This window comes from Salmo trutta, chromosome 17 (assembly GCF_901001165.1).
Source record: "Salmo trutta chromosome 17, fSalTru1.1, whole genome shotgun sequence".
Lineage (NCBI taxonomy): Eukaryota > Metazoa > Chordata > Actinopteri > Salmoniformes > Salmonidae > Salmo > Salmo trutta.
Genome location: NC_042973.1, coordinates 13,895,062 through 13,920,333, shown reverse-complemented (window position 1 = coordinate 13,920,333; position 25,272 = coordinate 13,895,062). Strand labels below are relative to the sequence as shown.

At 43.7% G+C, this 25,272-nt stretch overlaps 1 protein-coding gene across 2 annotated transcripts; it reads right to left on the bottom strand.

Annotated features, from left to right (window-relative positions):
• Positions 1-785: 785 nt before the first annotated feature.
• On the bottom strand, positions 786-24,426 carry LOC115151645 (GTP-binding protein Di-Ras1). 2 transcript variants are annotated; one of them, XM_029695754.1, is made up of 2 exons: positions 24,143-24,426; positions 786-1,776 (listed from the first exon to the last, which is right to left on the bottom strand). In XM_029695754.1, exon 2 carries the CDS (start codon positions 1,638-1,640, stop codon positions 1,044-1,046), a length of 597 nt encoding a protein of 198 aa, XP_029551614.1. In that variant the 5' UTR covers positions 1,641-1,776; positions 24,143-24,426; the 3' UTR covers positions 786-1,043. The 2 variants fall into 2 exon arrangements, with proteins under 2 accessions (XP_029551614.1, XP_029551615.1); XM_029695755.1 differs by having other exon boundaries at positions 786-1,714.
• Between the last annotated feature and the right edge of the window lie 846 nt (positions 24,427-25,272).

Below are 25,272 nucleotides of genomic sequence, written 5' to 3'. Positions count from 1 at the left end.
GTGCACAACTGAGCAAGAGGACAAGTACATTAGAGCGTCGAGTTTGAGAAACAGACGCCTCACAAGTCCTCAACTGGCAGCTTCATTAAATAGTACCCGCAAAACACTGTCTCAACGTCAACAGTGAAGAGGCAACTCTGGGATGCTGGCCTTCTAGGCAGAGTTCCTCTGTCCAGTGTCTGTGTTCTTTTGTCCATCTTAATCTTTTCTTTTTATTGGCCAGTCTGAGATATGGCTTTTTCTTTGCAACTCTGCCTAGAAGGCCAGCATCCCGGAGTCGCCCCTTCACTGTTGACGTTGAGACTGGTGTTTTCCAGGTACTTAATGAAGCTGTAGATGTTCCATTAAAAAATCTGCCGTTTCCAGCTACAATAGTCATTTACAACATTAACACTGTCTACACTGTATTTCTGATCAATTTGATGTTATTTTAATGGACAAAAAATGTGCTTTTCTTTGTATGGATATTTCTATGTCTCCATGGGACTATGGCACAACGTCCCAAGAACGTCCTAAAAACATCCTCGGAACAAACCGGGAACTAGACAAAACCTCCAGGGGACCATGACACAACATCCTGACGACTTTAGGCGACCATTTTGTGATGTCCTGGGGACGTCTTAACAACTCATTATTGTTTGCAGTGTGTCTCATATTAGCAGGAGAGAGACAGCTATAAGAGAAGAGGGCGAACGTGGGGTGAATAATATTGAAATGGGCTCTGAGTGTGTAATAATGCCCTGAACTTGAGAGGATATTAATTGTCAGGGCTCTATATTCTTTCATTTTTCCCATTAGAGTAGAATTGCATCAAGGCTTGATCTTCTCTTCTTTTTGAACTTGAATAGCCTCTTTGTGGGAGGGGGGGGTCACCTCTTTCAGGATAAAATAACCCCTCTCAGACGAGCCCCGTCCCACCCCTACCTTCCCTCCATTCCTCGAAGTGACTCTCTTCAAGAACATCTACACTTTGCACCACCACCACCACCACCCTCCCCAACCCCAGTCTTTCCTTCTAGGGGTCAGGCATCAACTTTCCCTCCCTACATGATGCTACACTTGCCCTTGAGCTTGTCGGCACGCTTCTGCTTGCCAGAGCGCTTGCCATCGATGCTCAGACTCATGTTCCGCTTCTTTTCCAGGGTGAGCAGCTCCTGGAAGAGCTCTTTGACGTTGTAGTTCATCTTGGCAGAGGTTTCCATGAAGGCACACTTCCATGCTGCCGCCTGCGCCTCACCCTCCGTGGTCTCCACCTCACGCTGGGTTTCGTCACTCTTGTTGCCTACCAGCATGACAGGGATGGCGTCCACGGTGCCCTTGATGGCAAGCACCTGCTGGTAGATGGGCTTGAGCTCCTCCAGGGACTGGCGGCTGGTGACGGAGTAGACCAGGATGAAGGCGTGGCCCTTTGAGATGGACAGGCGCTGCATGGCGGGAAACTGGTGGCTGCCCGTGGTGTCGGTGATCTGGAGGGTGCACACGCTCTTGTCACAGCTGATCACCTGGCGGTAGGTGTCCTCCACAGTGGGGATGTAGGTGTCCCGGAAGGTGCCCTTGACGAAGCGGAGAACCAGGGAGCTCTTGCCCACGCCGCCGGCCCCAAACACCACCACACGGTAGTCGTTGCTCTGCTCCGGCATGTTGGGCCTCTTGGGGGGTTTCCTAAGACCTGTTTCCTATGACCTAAGGTTTCCTAAGACCTGTTTCCTAAGACCTAAGGTTTCCTAAGACTTGGTCCCTAAGAACTAAGGTTACCTAAGACCTGTTTCCTAAGACCTAAGGAAGAGAGAAGAAAGAGAAGATCAGGTCATCAATGGAGGGGATCAGAAGCAGTATCAGGAAAAACATGTATGCCATTCTATGTTGATTCAAATCAAATCTAATTTTATTGGTGACATATACATGTTTAGCAGATGTTGTTGCGGGTGAAGCGAAATACTTGTGGGTGTAGCGAAATGCTTGTAGGAGGGATTGTGATTTTTCTTGTTGTTGAAGCTACTCCAGTGATTGAAATGATGTCAAATTATGTCATTTGAACCACTTTGGCCAGTTGGGACAACAACAACATAACAATCACATCTGGTCAGGCTTTAGCCTTTTGGGGGCCCAAAGCGAGATTTGGTTGTGGGGCCCCCCACCTTTCGGCAAAACTTTTTAGTAGCCCCCCTCTTGATGGTGGAGAGAACAATTTAAACTTGAAGTTAATTTCCTGCAATTCTATTATTTGACCATGGGACGTAGAGAAAATGTTGCTGTTTTAAAACAAGTTTTCTGCAATTACACAAATTTTGCCATGGTGCAGAAAGAAAAAGTTGCAATTTAATAACATATTTCATGCAAGTCTACAAATTTTGCCATAGGACAGAGAGAATATTTTTGCAGTTTTAAAGCAAATTTCCTGACATTCTACCCACTTTGTCATGGGGTGGAGAGAAATGTTTGCAGGTTTAAAGCAAATGTTACGCCATTCTACACATTTTGTAATGACATGCCATATTAATAGCATATCTGAGTGAGAATTAGTAACAAAATCAATGGGAGCCCCCTGGAGGTTAGCTGGCTAGACAAAGTACCAACATGAAAATGTTTAGCTGACAATGCTAATTGAGAGAGAAACTGCTGATGCATAACCACATTTTGAAATTGCACCGGGTGTATTCTACTATACTTACTCACTAAGTTGAGACCCCGACTGAGTTATATATACACAGTACCAATCAAAAGTTTGGACACACCTACTCATTCAAAGGTTTTTCTTTATTTTTTATTATTTTCTATATTGTAGAATAATAGTGAAGACATCATACTATGAAATAACACATATGGAATCATTTAGTAACCAAAAAAGTGTTAAACAAATCAAAAAATATTTTAGATTCTTCAAAGTAGCCACCCTTTGCCTTGATGACAGCTTTGTACACTCTCGGCATTCTCTCAACCAGCTTCATGAGGACTGATTTTCCAACAGTCTTGAAGGAGTTCCCACATATGCTGTGCACTTGTTGGATGCTTTTTCTTCAATCTGCAGTCTAACTCATCCCAAACCATCTCAAATGGGTTTGAGGTCAGGTGATTGTGGAGGCCAGGTCATCTGATGCAGCACTCCACTGTCCTTGGTCAAATAGCCCTTACACAATCTGGAGATGTGTTGGGTCATTATCCTGTTGAAAAACAAATGATAGTCCCACTAAGCCCAAACCAGATGGGATGGCGTATCGCTGCAGAATGCTGTGGTAGCCATGCTGGTTCAGTGTGCCTTGAATTATAAATAAATCACAGACAGTGTCACCAGCAAAGCACCATCACACCTCCTCCATGCTTCATGGGGGGAACCATACATGCGGAGATCATCCGTTCACCTACTCAGGCCTGTTCTGTAAAGGGAGTAGTACACAGCGCTGTACCAGAGCTTCAGTTTCTTGGCAATTTCTTGCATGGAATAGCCTTCATTTCTTAGAATAAGAATAGACTGACAAGTTTCAGAAGAAAGTCCTTTGTTTCTGGCCATTTTGAGCCCGTAATCAAACCCACAAATGCTCCGGATACTCAACTAGTCTAAAGATGGCCAGTTTTAATCCTTCTTTAATCAGAACTACAGTTTTCAGCTGTGCTAACATAATTGCAAAAGGGTTTTCTAGTGATCAATTAGCCTTCTCAAATGATAAACTTGGATTAGCTAACACAATGTGCCATTGGAACACAGGAGTGATGGATGCTGATAATGGGCCTCTGTACCCCTATGTAGATATTCCATTCAAAATCAGCCGTTTCCAGCTACAATAGTCATTTACAACATTAACAATGTCTACACTGTATTTCTGATCAATTTGATGTTATTTTAATGGACAAAAAACTTGCTTTTCTTTCAAAAACAAGAACATTTCTAAGTGACCCCAAACTTTTGAACGGTAGGTAGTGTATACATAAAAATGGGTCCTGGAGACCATACCCAACACAATATCTTAATCATGGCATAAAACTAGTTTTTATCTAAATAGCATCCTCGCTTACACAGATCTTGTTGTGCACTTGAACAATATATCAGCGACCCTGAACTGAGATAAACAGTGAGATAAGCTGGTTTTTCCCTTTAAAGCCAGGCTTGCCGTCATAGATTATGCCAATCAATGAGTTCTCAGATCTATCCACAGCACAATGGGCAGAAGATGCCAAGCACATTGTCATCAAACGTGTGTTTGATCCCAGATCCCAGATCTGTTTGTGCTGTCTTGCCACCTCCTATGGAGATTGCTTGGAATTGTCACGCCAACAGTTTTTGGAATGACAATTACCATAGGAGTTGGCAAGACTGAAAAACATATCTCGGACTAGGCAAGTGCTTGTGCGATCCAATGTTACATGGGGGCTGCATTGCAATAATGCCAAAGAATAGAAAGGTATGGAAAACATCAACACAAAATAGTGATCCAAATAGTAATTGACAAATAATTATTTGTACTGTATCATTGATCTTAATGTTCATTAGTTGGTAATGGATAAAAATGGATGTTAGGAAATGCGATACTGTAGCTCCGTAATTGGAGTGTTATGTAGGCCTATTGCATTTTCAGATGCGAGCTCATGTGCATGACAATAAGTGTAAAGGAGGTGGTTCAGTAAGCTATGCTTGCATTTTGAATAACCTTGCCCAGGCTTTAGCTCAGTGGGCTAACACAACCCTGAGGTGAGAAACAACCCAGGTTCAATACCCAATCAGTCACATGAGCACAGGTTCAGACATGCAAATAAGTACACACGTGGGAGTGTTAAGGTATGTGTCTGTGCGCAGGCATGTGTGTGAAAGATTGTGTGTTTGCTGCCATCAGCACTATAGTCAGGGTGTATTAGGAAGTCATTCATCTTGCTGTGGCTGAGCAGTGGGCTATCAGTCTTTGGGTGTGTAGGTGGAGAAACAAGGTGGAATGGAAGGGGGCCAAGCTTGGGAAGGGCTGACAGATTGCCACTCTGAGTGGGAAGATGACTGAGTGAGAGACTAAGAGGAAGAACAGTCCGGATCTAGTGTCAGAATGTGTCACGCCTTGATCTGTTTCACCTGTCTTTGTTATTGTCTCCACCCCCCTCCGGGTGTCGCCCGTCTTCCCCGTTAGCCCCTGTGTATTTGTACCTGTGTTCTCTGTTTGTCTGTTGCCAGTTTGTCTTGTTTGTCAAGCTTACCAGCGTTTGTCCTGTCAGCTCCTGTTTTTTCTAGCCTCTCTTTTTCTCGCCCTCCTGGTTTTTGACCCTTGCCTTCCCTGTCCTGACCCTGAACCCGCCGCCTGACCACTCTGCCTGCCCCTGACCCTGAGCCTGCCTGCCGTCCTGTACCTTTGCCCCTTTCTGGATTTCAGACCTCTGCCTGACCTGACCCTGAGCCTTCCTGCCGTCCTGTACCTTTGCCTCTGTTGCTGTAATAAACATTGTTACTTCGACATGGTCTGCATCTGGGTCTTACCTTATCCTGATAAGAATGACTAATTCAAGGTTTTGGTTGGGGGATTTGCTCAAACATACGGACATGGTCAAAAGAGCGTTTTGACAGCTTTCTGTCGGTTAATCAAGTGATCACTATCAGTTCTATCTATGTACTCCAAGTGACATAAAAAACACTCAAAATATCACTTCAACTATATTACTGCAGTTTGAGTGTCAACCCAGACTATTCCAGGCAATCAAAAGCCTTACCAAGGCCATCCAGGTGACCATCAAAATGGAATATCAAGGTACATAGGACAAGACAACACTCATCTACAAGACAGTCTACCAGGACTTGATTCATGGGTCTCTGAAGGTTGCTGGAGCATTTTTTAAACCGAATGGTATGCCCTTAAACTCAGAGACCATAGGGGAGACAAAACGTAATATTGGATCTGCTATCAGCGATCATCTCCACCTGCTAGTTGTTGACTTTCAAAAAACACAAGATTCCAAGAATTCCTCTAAGATAAAGAATGGAGTTCCTTCAGTAAGTAGAGCAGTGGTGGAAATACCCCTAGCCATTAATGTCTACGGCAGGAGAGTGCTTGAGTACAGAGACACTGACAGGATTGGGATTCGGATAATGGAGGATCTAGGTGTCACAAATCAACAGCCATAAGTCAATCACTGTGAATGGAGAGTTAAAGGGTTACATAATAGGTAGCATACTCCACCTCTATGCCTTGCTTGTCTTGTGAGTATTTATCATTAAACCTGGGCAGGTAGAAGCAATATCATCACACCCATGATCGTGTACGTTAAAGGGATAGTCCACTCTAGCCTCACAAGGTGTGGATCATAGACTCATCTCGACATTGGACCACATCTGATGTCTGAAAACATCTGAGCAACTTGGATTTTTCAAGCAAACTATCATTCGAATGTACTGTACTAGAAGACTACACAATATTGCTCCTACCTATTCAGTGCTTTCAGCTCAACGAACAGTAGGAGACATATTTCCCTGTGTGGGTATCTGAGCCTTGTATGTTACTGCCAAATGATTCCCATGGACCAGACAGATGCTAGATGGACCTCCGCCGTTCGTCTGCGGATGAAGGCTCCTGTGCGGCTCCATGTATAGTAATCTGTTTGTAGTACTGTTTGTAGTACATCCCACTCATTACAATGAGCCTGTTGTCCTATAGCTCCTCCCACCAGTCTCCTCTGATGTAATTTACATCTTATAGCTGGACTTTGATTAATGCATACAAGGTTGTCCTTATGCTAGTAAACAGTGAAAATAACTGGTTGTTGCTTACAGCACAATGTTAATGTTGTTGCTTATAGCACAACATTAATATCCTGTATGATGAACTTAAAAAACAACTCTGATTTAGTTTATGTCAGGTTTGTTCATATTTCTACATATTGAAATGGTGATGTGTCATTCCTGGGGTTTAAGTCACTGCTCTGTCTCTGTCAGTGCCTGCTGTTCTGCTTTGTCCACCCAGAGAGATTGCTGGGTTGGTAATGAAGGCTCTGTGGACCAGTGGAGAGATAGGGTCCCCCGCCAGAGACGTTTCCATACTTCCACCCCCATCTATCTGCCTGTGATAGCAATGCGTAGTGACAGCCTGCACACTGCTGCTCTGGGCTCCCCCTGGCCTGCATGTCTGGTGGCCAGACCATATAGCCCAAGAGGTCACTGTTAGACCAAGAGGCCATAGCCAGGGAAATTCTCTCCCGGCTACGGTTACATTGTCATTTGTTCCATGATTTACATTGCCTTCAGAAAGTATTCACACTCCTTGACTTTCTCCTCATTTTGTTGTGTTACAAGGGGTAATCAAAATTGATATAATTGACATTTTTTGGTCAACGATCTACACAAAATATGTCAAAGTGTAAGAAAAATTCTAACATTTGAAAAAACTCAAATGAAAAATAAAACAGTAATATATCTTAATTACTTACAGTACCAGTCAAAAGTTTGGACACACCTACTCACTCAAGGGTTTTTCTTGATTTTTACTATTTTCTACATTGTAGAATAATAGTGAAGACATCAAAACTATGAAAAAACACATATGGAATCGTGAAGTAACCATAAAAGTGTTAAACAAATCAAAATATATTTTATATTTTCAATTCTTCAAAGTAGCCATCCTTTGCCTTGATGACAGCTTTGCACACTCTCGGCATTCTCTCAACCAGCTTCACCTGGAATGCTTTTCCAACAGTCTTGAAGGAGTTCCCACATATGCTGTGCACTTGTTGGCTGATTTTGCTTCACTCTGTGGTCCAACTAGTAAGATGGACTGTCGTTTCTCTTTGCTTAGTTGAACTCAAATGCATTAAGAAGGAAAAAATTCCACAAATAAACTTTTAACAAGGCACACCTGTTAATTTAAATGCATTCCAGGTGACTACCTCATGAAGCTCGTTGAGAGAATGTCAAGAGTGTGCAAAGCTGTCATCAAGGCAAACAGTGGCTACTTTGAAGAATCTCAAATATATAATATATTTTGATTTGTTTAACACTTTTTTGGTTACTACATGATTCCATATGTGTAATTTCATAGTTTTGATGTCTTCACTATTATTCTACAATGTAGAAAATAGTAAAAATAAAGAAAAGCCCTTAAATGAGTAGGTGTGTCCAAACTTGAGTCCTTACATGTTAGAATCACTGTTGGCAGCTGTGAATCTTTCTGGGTAAGTCTCTAAGAGCTTTGCACACCTGGATTGTACAATATTTTAACATTATTCTTTTAAAATTCTTCAAGATCTATCAAGTTGGTTGTTGATCATTGCTAGACAGACATTTTCAAGTCTTGCCATAGATTTTCAAGCCGATTTAAGTCAAAACTGTAACTAGGCCACTCGGGAACATTCAGTGTTGTCTTAGTAAGCAACTCCAGTGTATATTTGGCCTTGTGTTTTAGGTTATTGTCCTGCTGAAAGGTGAATTTGTCTCCCAGTACCTGTTGGAAAGCAGACTGAGCCATGTTTTCCTCTAGGATTTTGCCTGTGCATAACTCTATTCCATTTCTTTTTAGAAAAACAACTCCCTAATCCTTGCAGATGACAAGCATACCCATAACATGATGCAACTACCACCATGCTTAAAAATATGTAGAGTCCTACAAAGTGATGTGTTGTGTTGGATTTGCCCCAAACATAACGCGTTGTATTCAGGACATAAAGTTAATTTCTTTGCCACATTCTTTGCTGGTTTACTTTAGTGCCTTATTGCAAACAAGATACATGTTTTGGAATATTTTTATTCTGTACAGGCTTCCTTCTTTTCACTCTGTCATTTAGGTTAGTATTGTGGAGTAACTACAATGTTGTTGATCTATTCTCAGTTATCCTATCGCAAACATTAAACTCTGTAATTGATTTTAAGTCACTATTGGCCTCATGGTGAAATCCCCGAGCAGTTTCCTTCCTCTCCGGCAACTGAGTTAGGAATGACACCTGTATCTTTGTAGTGACTGGGTGTATTGATACACCATCCAAAGTGTATTTAATAACTTCATGCTCAAAGGGATATTCAATATCTGCTTTTTTTACCCATCTACCATTAGGTGTGTTTTTTGCAAGGCAATTGAAAACCTCCCTGGTCTTTGTGGTTGAATCTCCGTTTGAAATGCACTGCTCAACTAAGGAATCTTACAGATAATTGTATGTGTGGGATACAGAGATGAGGTAGTCATTCAAAAATCCTGTTAAACACTATTATTGCACACAGAGTCCATGCAACTTATTATGTGACTTGTAAGCAAATATTTACTCCTGAACTTTTTATGCTTGCCATAACAAAGGGGTTGAATACTTATTGACTTTAAGACATTTCAGCTTTTCATTTTCTATTAATTTGTAAACATTTCTAAAAACACAATTCCACTTTGACATTATGGGGCATTGTGTGTAAGCCAGTGACACAAAATATAAATGTAATCAATTTTACATTCAGGCTGTGACACAACAAAATGTCGAATAGACACCTAATATTGTTTCATGACATGTGCTTCATGTTTTTTTTATTATAAATAACTTACAAATAAATCAATTCATTCTCTCTGGTCTTAAAGGGAGAGTGTTTGTGATTCTACATATAGTTAACACTATATTTTTACTATATGAACAGAGCTTAAAGATGAAAAGATTATAAGTAATTTCACACAAAGTGGCATCTCCAGAAGGAGCTTGTTTAGTCGCTCATGTTTGACGTCAATCCTCTACCCACAGTGACATACAGATTTAGAAGAATGACTTGAAGGTCTGGTAATCAATCTACTCCCATGATTTGGTTCATGTATGCTCGCCCTCGGTGACAACCGTAAACAACTGTGTGTGTGTGTGTGTGTGTGTGTGTGTGTGTGTGTGTGTGTGTGTGTGTGTGTGTGTGTGTGTGTGTGTGTGTGTGTGTGTGTGTGTGTGTGTGTGTGTGTTCCCTCCCTTTGCAGCTCTGGTATTTCTCCATTGTGTGTATTGTTTTCTACAGATCTCTGGGAGTTCTCTGGTTACTGTGGTAACAAGGCCCAGAGGAAAATCTATGACAGAGGAAGAGAGGGTGTGTGTGTGTGTGTGTGTGTGTGTGTGTGTGTGTGTGTGTGTGTGTGTGTGTGTGTGTGTGTGTGTGTGTGTGTGTGTGTGTGTGTGTGTGTGTGTGTGTGTGTGTGTGTGTGTGTGTGTGTGTGTGTGTGTGTGTGTGTGTAAAAGGAGAAATACAAAGACAGCAGAGGGGTGATGACTTGTACATTTTGGGACAGGTTATAAACATGTCATCGCCCCTGTCATCACTCGGTTGCCATGGTTACCTGCCCACACGCTTTTATGCCATATCCTTTTTCAGAGAGGTCAACAACACAACAAGAGAATGTCAGGGATTGACGTCAAATTTTCCCAGACTCGTAGCTTTCTGACATTGACAGTATGGCAATTCCTATCATTGTCAAATGTTTGGACCATTACTGAGAATTGACAACTTGCTAGCCATATAGAGTACCACAGTTTGAACTGTAATACCCATAAAACCTAGAGGTCAAATAGGGAAATGGTTCCAATCGTTTTTCTACCATTCATTTTTCCCATGGGGGATTATAGACACACTTAAAATAAAGGCTGTATCTTGTGTAGGCTTACCCTGGCGTGAAGTTTTGATAACTGTGTAAATCTCTCTAGGACAAGGTCACTTTTATCAGTATATTTGCCTGTATTTACCCTCCAAAATTGAAAGGCTAATTAGCTGCTAACGTGGCTATCATAAAGAACTACAAGAAAGATTTACATGGTTATCAAAATGTCACGCCAGGGTAAGCCTACACAAAACACAGCCCTTATTTTAAGTGTTTCTAAAATTCCCTATGGGAAAATGAATGGTGTAAAAATGATTGGAACCATTTCCCTGCTTGACCACTAGGTTTTATGGGTATTATAACACCTCCAATGTGGGGCTCCATTAAGCCTCATCTCTGTTTGAAGGTATCTATACTGGAAGGCTTGAATAAAGTTGAAGTTTGAATTCATATGCACTATGCTGGTTACTCCCATAAGACCATTCAAACATTTTGCACATTTGATAGCACAAAATCCCTGACAATCTCCAGAATCTTAGGGCTTACTAAAGCTAATTTCAATTCTCTATGTCTGTTTCATCCATGCATTGCCATACAACTCATATCCGATCTGTGTAGAGCCTAGCCATCTGCATAAATGCCTACCTACTGTAGTAACCATATTCACACCAGCATTTCATATTACAGTAATAACTATCTAAAATCACAAACCACCACATTGTAAGAATGCCAAAGCTACATATCTCATCGCTCCACCACCAACATCAACAACAACAGCCAAGATGGAGAACTCATCCAGAGAATTGTCCAGTGAACAACATGGCTTCCTCACACACACCTAATGAATGGTGCCATTGTCTGTGGCAGGCATGTAACAGCCCAGATAAAGGGAGTAGCCTTGTTCTGCCATCTCCCTTAGGCCCAGCCTAGTGCCTCTCTTCCCTGCCTGCCTCCCCCTGTGTAGTCTTGGGCTTTGTATGGACGACACCCTGGAGAATGCAGCACGCTGTCCTGAGAATGTGTGTTTGAGCGAAACGTGCTGATGCCTGCAACAGTCCAAGGTGCCACACGTGATTAAGTGTATAGCCTATCCTGGGGATGAGCTATCTACCAACACACACACAAACCACACACACGCACACACACACAGAGAGAGAGCAATCTATAATAGACATTAAGTGCCATCCAGACCAGTATTGCCAGAATGGCGTGGGGGAGGTAGTAGACAGACCACAACAGTATGTCAAGAGAGAGGGATTTCGATGTCATGACAATTGGGAAATAACGTTCCGGTTTGACTGGTGGTGGTAAAATTATTAATGATTCCCTATAGTGATGAAGCTGTGATGACTGCCCCACTACTTTCCTAACACATGCTAAAGTTAGTGGTTATAGAGTCAGGGGTGGCAGGTAACCTGGCTGTTAGGAGCGTTGGGCCAGTATCAATATAAAAATCTGTTCCGCCCTTGAGCATGGCAATTAACCCTAATTGCTCCAGGGTCGCAGTCAATAATGGCTGATCCCCTGGCTGTGACCCCACTCTCCGAGGGTGTCTCAGGGGAAGTGAGATATGCAAAAAACACATTTCCATTTCACACCTGTAGAGACTACCCACTTGTACATACAGAGTAAAGGACTATATAAGCACCCCCTAATTTTAATTATTATTATTGTTATTATTTATCAGGGTCTCACCCCTACAGTGCATCTTTCATACATCTGTAAGGACAGACGCTGGGAGACGAGAAGCAAGTACAGCGAGTGAATATTTAATGAATAAACAGACAGGAAACAAAACACGAACAGCGTCTGGACAAGGGACACATTACGACATTAATCCCGACTCGGGAAAGAAACTGAGGAGGTGACAGATATAAGGGAGGTAACTATTAACGTGATGAGTCCAGGTGAGTCCGATGAAGCGCTGATGCGCGTAACGATGGTGACAGGTGTGCGTAATGATAAGCAGCCTGGTGACCTCGAGCGTCAGTGAGGGGGAGCGGGAGCAGACGAGACAGTACCCCCCCTCTAGGGGCGTCACCTGGCGTCCCACCTGGGGATGCCCGACAGTCCGCCGAGGCGTGGGAGCCCGACGAGCCGGCCAAGGCGTGGGAGCCCGACAAGCCGGCCAAGGGAGCCCGACGAGCCGTCCGAGTGGAGGGAGCACGACGAGCCTGCCGAGGGGAAGGAGCCCGATGAGCCGGCCGATGGGAGGGAGCCCGACGAGCCGGCCAAGGCGAGGGAGCCCGATGAGCCGGCCGAGGCGTGGGAGCCCGTGGAGCCGGCTGAGGCATGGCGTGGGAGCCTGACGAGCCAACTGAGGCATCCCCGGTTGCTTCGGCAGTGGCACCCGGACCCGACACCACCAACAAAAACAAAATACTGATGCTTCTAATTGTGGAGTAAGCATTCTGTAAGGACACACGCTGGGAGACGAGAAGGAAATGTACAAGGAGTGATTATTTAATGAATAAACAGACAGGAAACAAATCACGAACAGCATCTGGATAACGACATTAATGCTGACTCAGAAAATAAACTGAGGAAGTGACAGATATAGGGGAGGTAATTAATAACGTGATGGAGTCGAGGTGAGTCCGATGAAGCGCTGATCCGTGTAACGATGGTGACAGGTGTGCGTAATGATAAGCAGCCTGGCGACCTCGAGCGCCAGAGAGCGGGAGCGGAAGTAGACGTGACAACATCTCCCATGCCACTATTGCTACTTGCAATGTAGAAATGGTTTCCTTGAAAATCCACTTCCGTTTCTCACAATAAACTAATCGCGGTATACAAGTTGGACAAATGCTGAAAATAATTGATTGTAGTTAGCAGCATGGCTAGGTTTATGGAGTGGTTCATAATGCTGTAGCCTATATTCACTCTAAGAAAAAAAGGTTCTATGTAGAATCATAAATGGTTATTCAGCATGTCCCTGCAGAAGAGCCCTTGGTTCTGGGTAAGAACCATTTCACTTAACTAAGAACCCTTTTAGAACACTGTCTTCTGAATGTTCTCAATGAAAAAGCTTCCCTGCTGAACCCTTGAAGAACTCAAGATTATTTTTTTGTTCTAAGAGTGTACCTTGCCAACGCTGTAATAACAAGACCTTACCAGTGCTTCAAAACTATTAATAAGCAAAGAAAATGACCTACAGTACCTGGGTTACTTTCTTTGAATTAGAATAACAAATTATAGTAATACTGAGAAGAAACCTTTTGATTTGCTAGCATGTGTTCTGTCCCAATGCAACACAGGTGTCCTCTGCAGAAATAAGCTCTGATTTAGCAGTTTCAGCACCCCTGAACTATTAGTTAGTTGTACTTGCCCAACACCCCTTACTTTCTTATTAGTGGTACCTGCAAGTCACCCCACTTGTATCAGCCAATCACAGTTTGTTATTTCCCATGCACCTCACTCAACCCCGCTCCCGCCGTCAGAGTGAGATTGCGGTCAGAAGAGAATGGACTCGTTGGACTGTTTCCTCAAGTGTTTTTGTATTAGCCTGTGTATTTGGTTTTGTCCATTACGTTATATCATGTCATAGGAGCATAGAGATTGTGTATACTGTCATGATGTGTATCTAGATAGCAGCATGTGTACCTCCACAGGCTACACTATGTCCTCTCATCTCAGACCTGATGCTACTAAAGGCCAAGCAGGAGCTCAAACAGATGGAGCAGCTCATGGCTACACTAGCCAAGCCACGCCTACAGCAACTGAACCTCCAGTGCCACAGGCTCGTACCAGCACACCACGGAGGGCCAGTGAGAAGATGCAGGACAAGGATGATGACAACCATTGGTCACCAAAAGGGATGCCCATCCTGACCAAGTGGAGGCTGACCAGTCCTCACGTCCCCTTTCTCAGGCACCTTCTCGTTCACTGCCAGCTGCTGTGGCTCATAGTCAAGGTGATGCTGCAGATTTACGCCCTGCAGCTAACGCCACACTAAAGCTGCTCATCAGTGCCTCCATCAGCATGAGCCTTTGATGACACCCTCACCATCAGCATCGCCATCAGCCCCAGTCTCGGCTCCGACCCCTGCTGTGGAGTGCCTCACAGTGGTGCTACAGCCTTCTTCAGGGCGAGAGGCGCTACCAGAGCTCACCCGGGGGGAGCAACCCACCACTGTGCTTCAGCCGACCCCAGCCATGCAGATCCAGCCTGCTCCTACCATGCAGCTCAAGTTAGTAGTGGGACCTCCTACACCCGCTCCCTCCATGGAGCCTCAGCCTTCTCCAGGGTCAGATGAGCTACCAGAGCTCACCGTGGAGGAGCACCCCACCACTGTGCTCCAACCAACACCTGCTGTGGAGTCTAACACAGTGACCACAGAGCCTTCTTCTGGGATGTTGGAGCTACTGTATCATAGTTCACCTTGGGAGAAGCTGTTTCCCTCACAGTGGTGTTACAGCCTTCTCCAGGGACAGAGGAAAAACTTGAGCTCACCCTGGGGGTGCGCCATACCACTATGCTCCAGCTGACCCCTGTTGTGGCGTCCGTCACAGTGGTTCCAGAGCCTTCTCCAGGGATGGAGAAGCTGCCAGAGCTCACCCTGAGAGAGCACCCTACTCCTACACCAGCTGACACCTCCAAATGTCAGTTGGTCCATAATGTGGGAGCCCTGCCTGCTAATGGTGCGCGGGTCAGCTGTTTGTACACCCGCAATTGCTTATAACCCATCCTCAACCGCCCAACTATACGTGATAAAGTGAAAATCTGAGGCCCGCAACCGACCCTAACCTGCTATAGAACATGCCCTGTAGTCTATAGTCAGAAATTGCAGGACGATTTTTTGACACCTGGTGCATTATTTTTTTTGCCTGATTTAGATATGTTTCTGTTTATAATTTCCAACACACAGGCTATTTATTAGTCAACTTGTCTATAATTAGACACATGCCACTTCTCTTCTGTCATTATATGTTGACCTAGAAGACTAAATAAACCCTTGGTCACCAGAATAATGTCATCATTCGATAGAATGAATGCTTCACTCTAGTTGACATCTGTAAAGTTCTCCATCATCTCTGTTTCTTTCACGGCGCAAAGACGTTTAGGGACCGGGGAGAAAATGCAATAATAAAAAGCAAAAACTGAAAAAATGTCCATCTGTTTGACCAGTTGTAAGGAAATAGAAAGCTGTGAAAATGACCCAACATGTTTCTGATAAGATTTCAGTTCGGCTTGATGCATATTTTATGTGGCTGAAATGCTATCAGCTTCTATGATGCTGATAAAGATAGCACCTCTACAGACTGTATCTAACCGAGCATTCACATTCTTTCAAGTAGCTTTGGGACACAACATCGGAAGTCTGTGTATTGGTTGGACTCCGTGAGCTGTGCTTCGTTCTGGTGGCTGGCGTCGGAAAACACATTTCCTTTCAACAAAGGCATTCTGATCTCTAGAAACTCTACTTACCAGACGCAAACTGAAATGTAAAGAGGCCCTCGCTATCAAATAAACGTCTGAATCTAACATTTATCTGAACCGCACCATAATCTTGTTGAGTTAGACAGCGGGCTGCCAATAGACCACGCACTTCACACGAGACATCCTGCCACAACATCTACCACTGTCTACACAGCAGGAATATGGTGCAGTTGAGACAAAAATTGGAGGCAGACATTTATTTGATAACAATAGTTTGGGGGACTCTCCTGACGTTCCAGTGGGGGACCCTCCTGATGTCCAAGTGGGGGACCCTCCTGTCTGAGGTGTTCAGTGTTCTGTCATAAAAGACACCTCACCCTCTGCCCTACTAGGTCCTCAGTCTATAGCCCCCTCACCTGTCGTTGCAGTAGAGGACCAGCGGAGCTCTCCTGCTGCGGCCTAGCATCACAACCCGGGGCCTGCGTCTGGTCACCCTACTTTGCCCTGGTCTCCTGATCCGATGGGCCTTCGCCTGGTTCCTCAGCCTGGGTCTGGCCTGTCCGGTGGCCACCGCCCGTTGCTGCTCCGTGGGTCCAGCCACCCAAGTATCCAGTCTCAGATTCCTTGTTGAGCTCTGTCGCTGCGGCCTTGAGGTCTCCAGTCCAAGTGCCCTCAGCTGACACCATGCTGTGGGTCAAGATGACTCCTGTTCCTCCACTGGGGGCCTCACCTGCCCTCAATGCCAAGGTCCTTCTGTTGCCTGTTTCTGGACAGAGGTTGGCGCTCCGCTTCCACAACTGCTGCACAGCCTGCACTAATATCGGCCTTGTCAAACAGCCAGGTTTGGTGACCTCAAGCACCTACCTGCAGGGGTGGCCAGATGCACCAAAAAACAATTCCTGCTTGACCAAATGCCTACGCTCTATGATGTTTCTGATGGGGTAGCCAGACACACTCAAGGACTGGACTTTCCCTTGTCTGGCTCCTTCACAGCCCTGCCTCCCTGTCCAGGTGGATGAACACACACGAGTGACCTTATGATAGAGCCTTTTGTTTAGAGTTCACATTTACACACTAAATGTGGGGGTGGCTGATAAAAAGGCCAGCTCTGATTTAGCAGGTTCAGCACCACTTAACTATTAGTTAGTTGTACTTGCCCGACACCCCTTATTTTCTTATTAGTCGTACCTGCAAGTCACCCCACTTGTACTGGCCAATCCCATTTCGCCTTTCCCCGTGCACCTCACTCAACCCCGCTCCCGCCGTCAGAGTGAGATTGCGGTCAGAAGAGAATGGACTCGTTGGACTGTTTCCTCAAGTGTTTTTGTATTAGCCTGTGTATTTCATTTTGTTCCTTATGTTATATATCATGTCATTGCAGTATAGAGAGTGTGTATACTATGTCATGATGTGTATTCTAGATAGCAGCATGTATACTGTACTTCCACAGGCTACACTATGGGCCTGTATACACTGAGTGTACAAAACATTATGCTCTTTCCGTGACATAAACTGACCAGGTGAATGCAAGGGAAAGCTAGGATCCCTTATTGATGTCACTTGTTAAATCCATTTCAATCAGTGTAGATGAAGGGGAGGAGACAGGTTAAAGAAGGATTTTTAAGCCTTGAGATAATTGAGACATGGGTTGGGTACACTACCGGTCAAAAGTTTGGACATACCTACTCATTCAAAGGTTTTTCTTTATTTTTACTATTTTCTACATTGTATAATAACAGTGAAGACATCAAAACTATGAAATAACACATATGGAATCATGTAGTAACCAAAAAAGTGTTAAACAAATCAAAATATATTTTATATTTGAGATTCTTCAAATAGCCACCCTTTCCCTTGATGACAGCTTTGCACACTTGGCATTCTCTCAACCAGCTTCCTGAGGTGGTCACCTGGAATGCATTTCAATTAACAGGTGTGCCTTGTTACAAGTTAATTTGTGGAATGTCTTTCCTTCTTAATGCGTTTGAGCCAATCAGTTGTGTTGTGACAAGGTAGGGGGGTATACAGAAGATAACCCTATTTGGTAAAAGACCAAGTCCATATTATTGCAAGAACAGATCAAACAGCTCTCCTCTCCTTCCAGACTCATATTAAGCATCTCCTATCCAAAGCTAAATCTAGAATTGGCTTCCTATTTCGCAACAAAGCCTCCTTCACTCATGCTGCCAAACATACCCTCGTAAAACTGACCATCCTACCGATCCTCGACTTCGGCGATGTAATTTACAAAATAGCGTCCAACACTCCACTCAGCAAATTGGATGCAATATATCACAGTGCCATCCGTTTCGTCACCAAAGCCCCATATACTACCCACCACTGCGACCTGTATGCTCTTGTTGGCTGGTCCTTGCTACATATTCGTCGCCAAACCCACTGGCTCCAGGTCATCTATAAGTCTTTGCTAGGTAAAGCTCCGCCTTATCTCAGCTGACAGGTCACCATAGCAACACCCACCCGTAGCACACACTCCAGCAGGTATATTTCACTGGTCATCCCCAAAGCCAACACCTCCTTTGGCTGCCTTTCCTTCCAGTTCCCTGCTGCCAATGACTGGAACAAATTGCAAAAATCGCTGAAGTTGGAGACGTATATCTCCCTCACTAACTTAAAGCGTTAGCTGTCAGAGCAGCTTACCGATCGCTGCTGCTGTACACAGCCCATCTGTAAGCCCATCCAACCAACTACCTACCTCATCCCCATATTTGTTTTTGTTTTTCTGCTCTTTTGCACACCAGTATTTCTACTTGCACATTCTCATCTGCACATATATCACCCCAGTGTAAATTGCTAAATTGTAATTACTTCGCCACTATTGGCCTATTTATTGCCTTACCTCCTTACTTCATTTGCACACACTGTATACAGTTATTATATTATATATATTGTGTTATTGACTGTATGTTTGCTTATCCCATGTGTAACTCTGTGTTGTTTTTGTCACAATGTTTTTGTCACACTAAATAAAGGTGAAATAAAATAAAATAAATAAATAAGCAAAGAGAAATGACAGTCCATCATTACTTTAAGACATGAAGCTCAGTCAAAACGGAACATTTCAAGCACTTTGAAAGTTTCTTCAAGTGCAGTCGCAAAAACCATCAAGCAGTATGATGAAACTGGCTCTCATGAGGACTGCCACAGGAATGGAAGACCCAGAGTTACCTCTGCTGCAGAGTATAAGTTCATTAGAGTTACGAGCCTCAGAAATTGCAGCCCAAATAAATGCTTCACAGAGTTCAAGTAACAGACATCTGTGTAAATCAGGCCATCATGGTCGAATTGCTGCAAAGAAACCACTACTAAAGGACACCAGTCAATGAATAGCATTCTCACATAGGTGTTCCTTTTGTCCAGGTGGAAAATGGCAGTGTGGAGTGCAATAGAGATTGCATCATCTGTCGATCTGTTGGGGCGGAATGCAAATTGGAGTGAGTCTAGTGTTTCTGGGATAATAGTGTACAGACGTGAGTGCTACGGGTCGGTAGTCATTTAGGCAGGTTACCTTAGTTTTCTTGGGCACAGGGACTATGGTGGTCTGCTTAAAACATGTTGGTATTACAGACTCGGACAGGGAGAGGTTGTAAATGTCAGTGAAGACACTTGCCATTTGGTCAGAGCATGCTAGCAGTACACATCCTGGTAATCCGTCTGGCCCCACGGCCTTGTGAATGTTGACCTGTTTAAAGGTCTTACTCACATCGGCTGCGGAGAACGTGTTCACACAGTCTTCTGGAACAACTGGTGCTCTCATGCATGTTTCAGTGTTATTTGCCTCGAAGTGAGCATAGAAGTAGTTTAGCTCATCTGGTAGGCTCGTGTCACTTGGCAGCTCTCGGCTGTGCTTCACTTTGTAGTCTGTAATGGTTTGTAAGCCCTGCCACATCTGATGAGCATCAGAGCTGGTGTAGTACGAGTCAATCAATTGCCTGTTTGATGGTTCGTCGGAGAGCATAGCGGGATTTCTTATAAGCTTCTGGGTTAGAGTCGCGCTCCTTGAAAGCGGCAGCTCTAGCCTTTAGCTCAGTGTGGATGTTGCCTGTAATCCATGGTTTCTGGTTGGGGTATGTACATACAGTCACTGTAGGGACTACGTCATCGATGCACTTATTGATGAAGCCAATGACTGATGTGATGTACTCCTCAATGCCATCGGAGGAATCCCGGAACTTATTCTAGTCTGTGCTAGCAAAACAGTCCTGTAGCTTAGCATCTGCTTCATCTGACCACTTTTTTTATAGATCTAGTCACAGGTGCTACCTGCTTGTAAGCAGGAATCAGAAGGATAGAATTATGGTCAGATTTACCAAATGGAGGGCGAGAGGGAGCTTTGTATGCATCTCTGTGTGTGGAGTAAAGGTGGTCCAGAGTTTTTTCCCTCTGGTTGCACATTTAACATGCTGATAGAAATTTGGTAAAACAGATTTAAGTTTCCCTGCATTAAAGTCCCCAGCTACTAAGAGTGCCGCCTCTGGGTGAACGTTTTCTTGTTTGCTTATATGGAGGAATACAGCTCATTCAATGCTGTGTTAGTGCCAGCCTCAGTCTGTGGTGGTATGTAAACAGCTACGAAAAATACGGATGAAAACTCTCTAGGTAGTTAGTGTGGTCTACAGCTTATAATGAGATACTCTACCTTGGGCGAGCAATAGCTTTAGACTTCCTTAGATATCGTGCACCAGCTATTATTTACAAAAATACATAGTCCGCAACCCCTTGTATTACCATATGCCGCTGTTCTATCCTGCCGGTACAGCCTATAACCAGCCAGCTGTATATTGGCAGTGTCGCCGTTCAGCCACGACTCTGTGAAGCATAAGATATTACAGTTTTGAATGTCCCGTTGGTAGTTCAGTCTCCCGCTTAGGTCATCTATTTTATTGTTCAAAGATTGCACGTTTGCTAGCAGAATGGAAAGAAGGTTTTTTCGATCACCTACGAATTCTCAGAAGGCAGCCCGCCCTCTGGCCCCTTTTTCTCTGCCTCCTCTTCACGCAAATCACAGGGATCTGGGCCTGTTCCCGAGAAAGCAGTATATCATTCACGTCGGGCTCATCAGACTCGTTAAAGGAAAAAAAGGATTCTGCCAGTCCGTGTTGAGTAATCGCAGTCCTGATGTCCAGAAGTTATTTTCGGTCATAAGAGACGGTAGCGGCAGCATTATGTACAAAATAAGTTACAAAGTAAGTTACAGACAATGCAAATAAACAAACAAAAAACACAATCGGTTGGGGACACGTAAAATGTCAGCCTTATTGTCAACACACCTCCAGGCTGTGCAAGGGCTATTTTACCAAGAAGGAGAGTGATGGAGAGCTGCATCAGATGACCTGGCCTCCACAATCCCCCGACCTCAACCAAATTGAGATGGTTTGGGAGGAGTCGGACCGCAGAGTGAAGGAAAATCAGCCAACAAGTGCTCAGCATATGAGGGTACTCCTTCAAGATTGTTGGAAAAGCATTCCAGGTGATGCTGGTTGAGCGAATGCCAAGAGTGTGCAAAGCTGTCATCAAGGGAAAGGGTGGCTATTTGAAGAAACTCAAATATAAAATATATTTTGATTTGTTTAACACTTTTTTGGTTACCATATTATTCCATATGTGTTATTTCATAGTTTTGATGTCTTCACTATTATTCTACAATGTAGAAAATAGTAAAAATAAAGAAAAACCCTTGAGTGAGTAGGTGTTCTAAAGCTTTTGACAGGTAGTGTATGTGTGCCATTCAGAGGGTGAATGGGCGAAACAAATAATGCAAGTGCCTTTGAACAGGGTAAGGCACACCGGTTTGTGTCAAGATCTACAATGCTGCTGAGTTTTTCATCCTCAACAATTTCCCATGTGTATCAAGAGCGGTCCATCACCCAAAGGACATCCAGCCAACTGGACACAACTGTGGGAAGCAATGGAGTCAACATCGGCGAGCATCCCTGTGGAACACTTTCGACACCTTGTAGAGTCCATGCCCTGAATTTTTTTGGGCTGTTCTGAGGGCAAAGGGGGGCGCAACTCAACATTAGGAAGGTATTCCTAATGTTTGGTATACTCAGTGTATATTGAATGTAAGCCAGTACTCATGTTTATTCCCTTCTATTCTTTCTCCATAGAACCTCTTCTTATAGACTTTCGCGTCTGTGAGCTGTCAATACAGAGGACTGTGTGGTGTGGTTGAACCCAATATCTAATAAACTTGTTCTGAAGACATCGAGACTTGTTCTTGCCGGACAGACCTGTGGTGGCTGAAATCTATCCATTGGCACCTAATAGCTCTCTACTAGTTAGTGTCCATTCTACATGGTCCCCCCCAGATCGGACCTTTAGTATTTTTCACAACTGTTACATTCCTCAGTCTCCCTGCTGTATTTCTTTCCTCTGTGTTATGTGCATGGATTTGCTCAGGTAACCTAAACCAGGGGTGTCAAACTCAATCAGGGGACGGGACAAACCGCCTATTATGTTTGTTTTTCAACAACAGAAAAAAAGGGAATACAACTGGCCCAAACTGGCAATTGTTTTACTACTATGGCCCTTTATAATATCCTCTTATGTACATAGGATGCTGTATATAGCATTTGAACATATTAAAACAAAAGAAGAGATACATAATATTTGCCCAGCCTTTCTGCTATGCTTGCAGATGTGCATAATATGCTGTGACCCTAATCAAAAAAGTATTTAATTACTCCAAATAACAAAAACGTACCTATAGGTTGTTGTGACATTTAAAAGTAAAAGTGTTTCATTTTTTTTGCACTGCATGGATCATTGGTGTGGTTGAATGCAGCATTGCTATATGGTGCACTCTAAATGTTTTGTAGTTGAGTAGCCAGCCTAGGCTACTGCTCAAATGTTGCTGTAATAGGCCTGCATGTTTCTCCTTTGTATGGTATTTTGTTGCAGGTTCAGTTTTTTGGGTTATTCATTGTCAAGCTTTAAAAACCGAAGCGAGACTGCAACATTTTAGTAGCCTAGCTAGGACTGTGGCATTTATCTGTACACTCTCCCTCCACTGCGCGCTGTCGGGACACATGAAAGCAGCGCAATTGAAGTTGAATTCACTAATGCGAGCACATCAGGCTGTAATTTCATAAATTAGATGACTCAACTGTTGAATCAGTTATGCTCGCTTGTTTGTCCTATTGCCCATTAGTAGTAATTTATACCCGCGTGTGAATCCTTTATCTTGTAACTGTTTAACAACCAAGATGACATTTTCTGTAGGCTACAGCATTGACCCGTTGGAACTGCAACTTGGCATGGCCATTTCGTCTACAACTTCAGGTCGGGTAAAAGACTAGACCAGTGCCATTAGTGATGATATGATACAGAGCGCAGGCTGGCTCGTGTGTTGGTGGGTGTGAGGCAATGCCGTTTGGCTTGCAGCACTTTGACAGTGCTTGCTGTGACTTGTAGTGCAGCGCGTTGCGGGCTGCATGGAAGTGGGCCAAAATCACGGGCTGGATTCAGTCCGCGGGCCTTGTGTTTGAGACGTGACCTAAACCCCATAGAAATGTATGATATAATTGCAACCACGCGTCTTGGATAATCATCCAGGTATTTGACTTAACGGGCCAAACTACTGATTTAACTACATACACTAAATCCAAGCATCAATCACTCATTCATGGCATAATGTTTGGCGGCTACCTCCCCATTGTGGGTTGAATGTAAGACACGTTGATAGCCCACCATCACACGCTTTTATGCTACACAAACACACACTCCGCATTGTAGCACATTCCATATGCATGTCCATATGATATTATAGCAGCTACGATAGCCCTATATAACAGTGAATCCTATGGTAAACTATGGGAAGTCAGAAATTAGATATAAATTCAAATCATATTAAGACAAAGGCTTATATTAGCAGTTTATTGTGGGGTTAACTTTGAGAGAGAAATGTAGGGTTTCGAGCTCTACATAACACAAACTTATTTGAACACAACGGTGGTTGTCGGTCCGTCAGACGCATCTGATTTCATTCATAAACTTGTCTTGAAAACGCCGCGACAGTGTCTCATCCTATGGCCAGGTATCATTATCACACGGAAAACAAAGGATTGGTCTCATGATACCGCTGTAACATGTAGCCAAACGCAAATTAAAAATGTCCACCAGATACTGAACAATGGAGATTAGAATGTTGAATGAGTCAGTAGGCTAGATTAGTGGGGGAATGGAGAGTGAGTGAATGGATGGATGGACGTACGTGTTGAGTTGAAATTAATCGAACTTACCTTAAGCTTACTTTCCCAGATCCGATTTAAATATGCCCGCATGTAACACTTGTAAGTAAATACATTGATGCTAGAATCCTTGTATAGTGGGCTAATAGCATTTTACAGTATGCGTGATGTGCTGTTTAGCCAGGTCCTCCTCTTTTTACTGCATCTCTCGCTCTCTCTCTTTCTGATTTAAACCCCCTGATGCCAAAGATAGGAGGTGCTTTACTTTCTATTTCGTCTCTCATCGAATACTGACGCAAGCGAATGGGCAGATCAATTCCAGCAATCTTGCGCTCTTGACACTCCTTCCTGCTTTTGCTGAAGATGTAAGCTCCATCATTCAGCTAAGCGTCTGAGATATGTCTCTCATTCCACTCTGTCTTTGTCTTTCTTCTTTTCAATATCTAATATAATATAATATTCTAATATTCAATCTTTATAATTATTTTTAGGTTATAGACTATTATTCGTGAAACCTCAATGGTTTATTTTTTTTAGAGAAGCTGGAATAGCATAATGTCAATCTGACATCAATATACACTACATGACCAAAAGTATGTGGACACATACATCTCGAAAATCTCATTCCAAAATCATGGGCATTAATATGGAGTTGGTCCCCCTTTGCTGTTATAACAGCCTCCACTCTTCTGGGAAGGCTTTCCATTAGATGCTGGAACATTGCTGCAGGGACTTGCTTCCATTCAGCCACAAGAGCATTAGTGAGGTTGGGCAGTCAGCATTCATTCATCCCAAAGGTGTTCGATGGGGTTGAGGTCAGGGATCTGTGCAGGCCAGTCAAGTTCTTCCTCACCGATCTCGACAAACCATTTCTGTATGGACCTTGCTTTGTGCACGGGCCTTCCCCAAACCGCACAGAATCGTCTAGAATGTCATTGTATGCTGAAGTGTTAAGATTTCCCTTCAAATCAAATGTTATTGGTCACATACACATGGTTAGCAGATGTTAATGTGAGTGTAGCTGTAGCGAAATGCTTGTGCTTCTAGTTCCAACAGTGCAGTAATATCTAACAAGAAATCTAACAATCCCACAACTACCTAATACACACAAATCTAAGTGAAGGGATGGAATAAGAATATGTACATATAAATATATGGATGAGCGATGACCGAGGCAACAT

What these genes read in the sequence shown, in the direction of transcription:
- LOC115151645 (XM_029695754.1), bottom strand. Translation starts at nt 1,640, where the DNA reads ATGCCGGAGCAGAGCAACGACTACCGTGTGGTGGTGTTTGGGGCCGGC.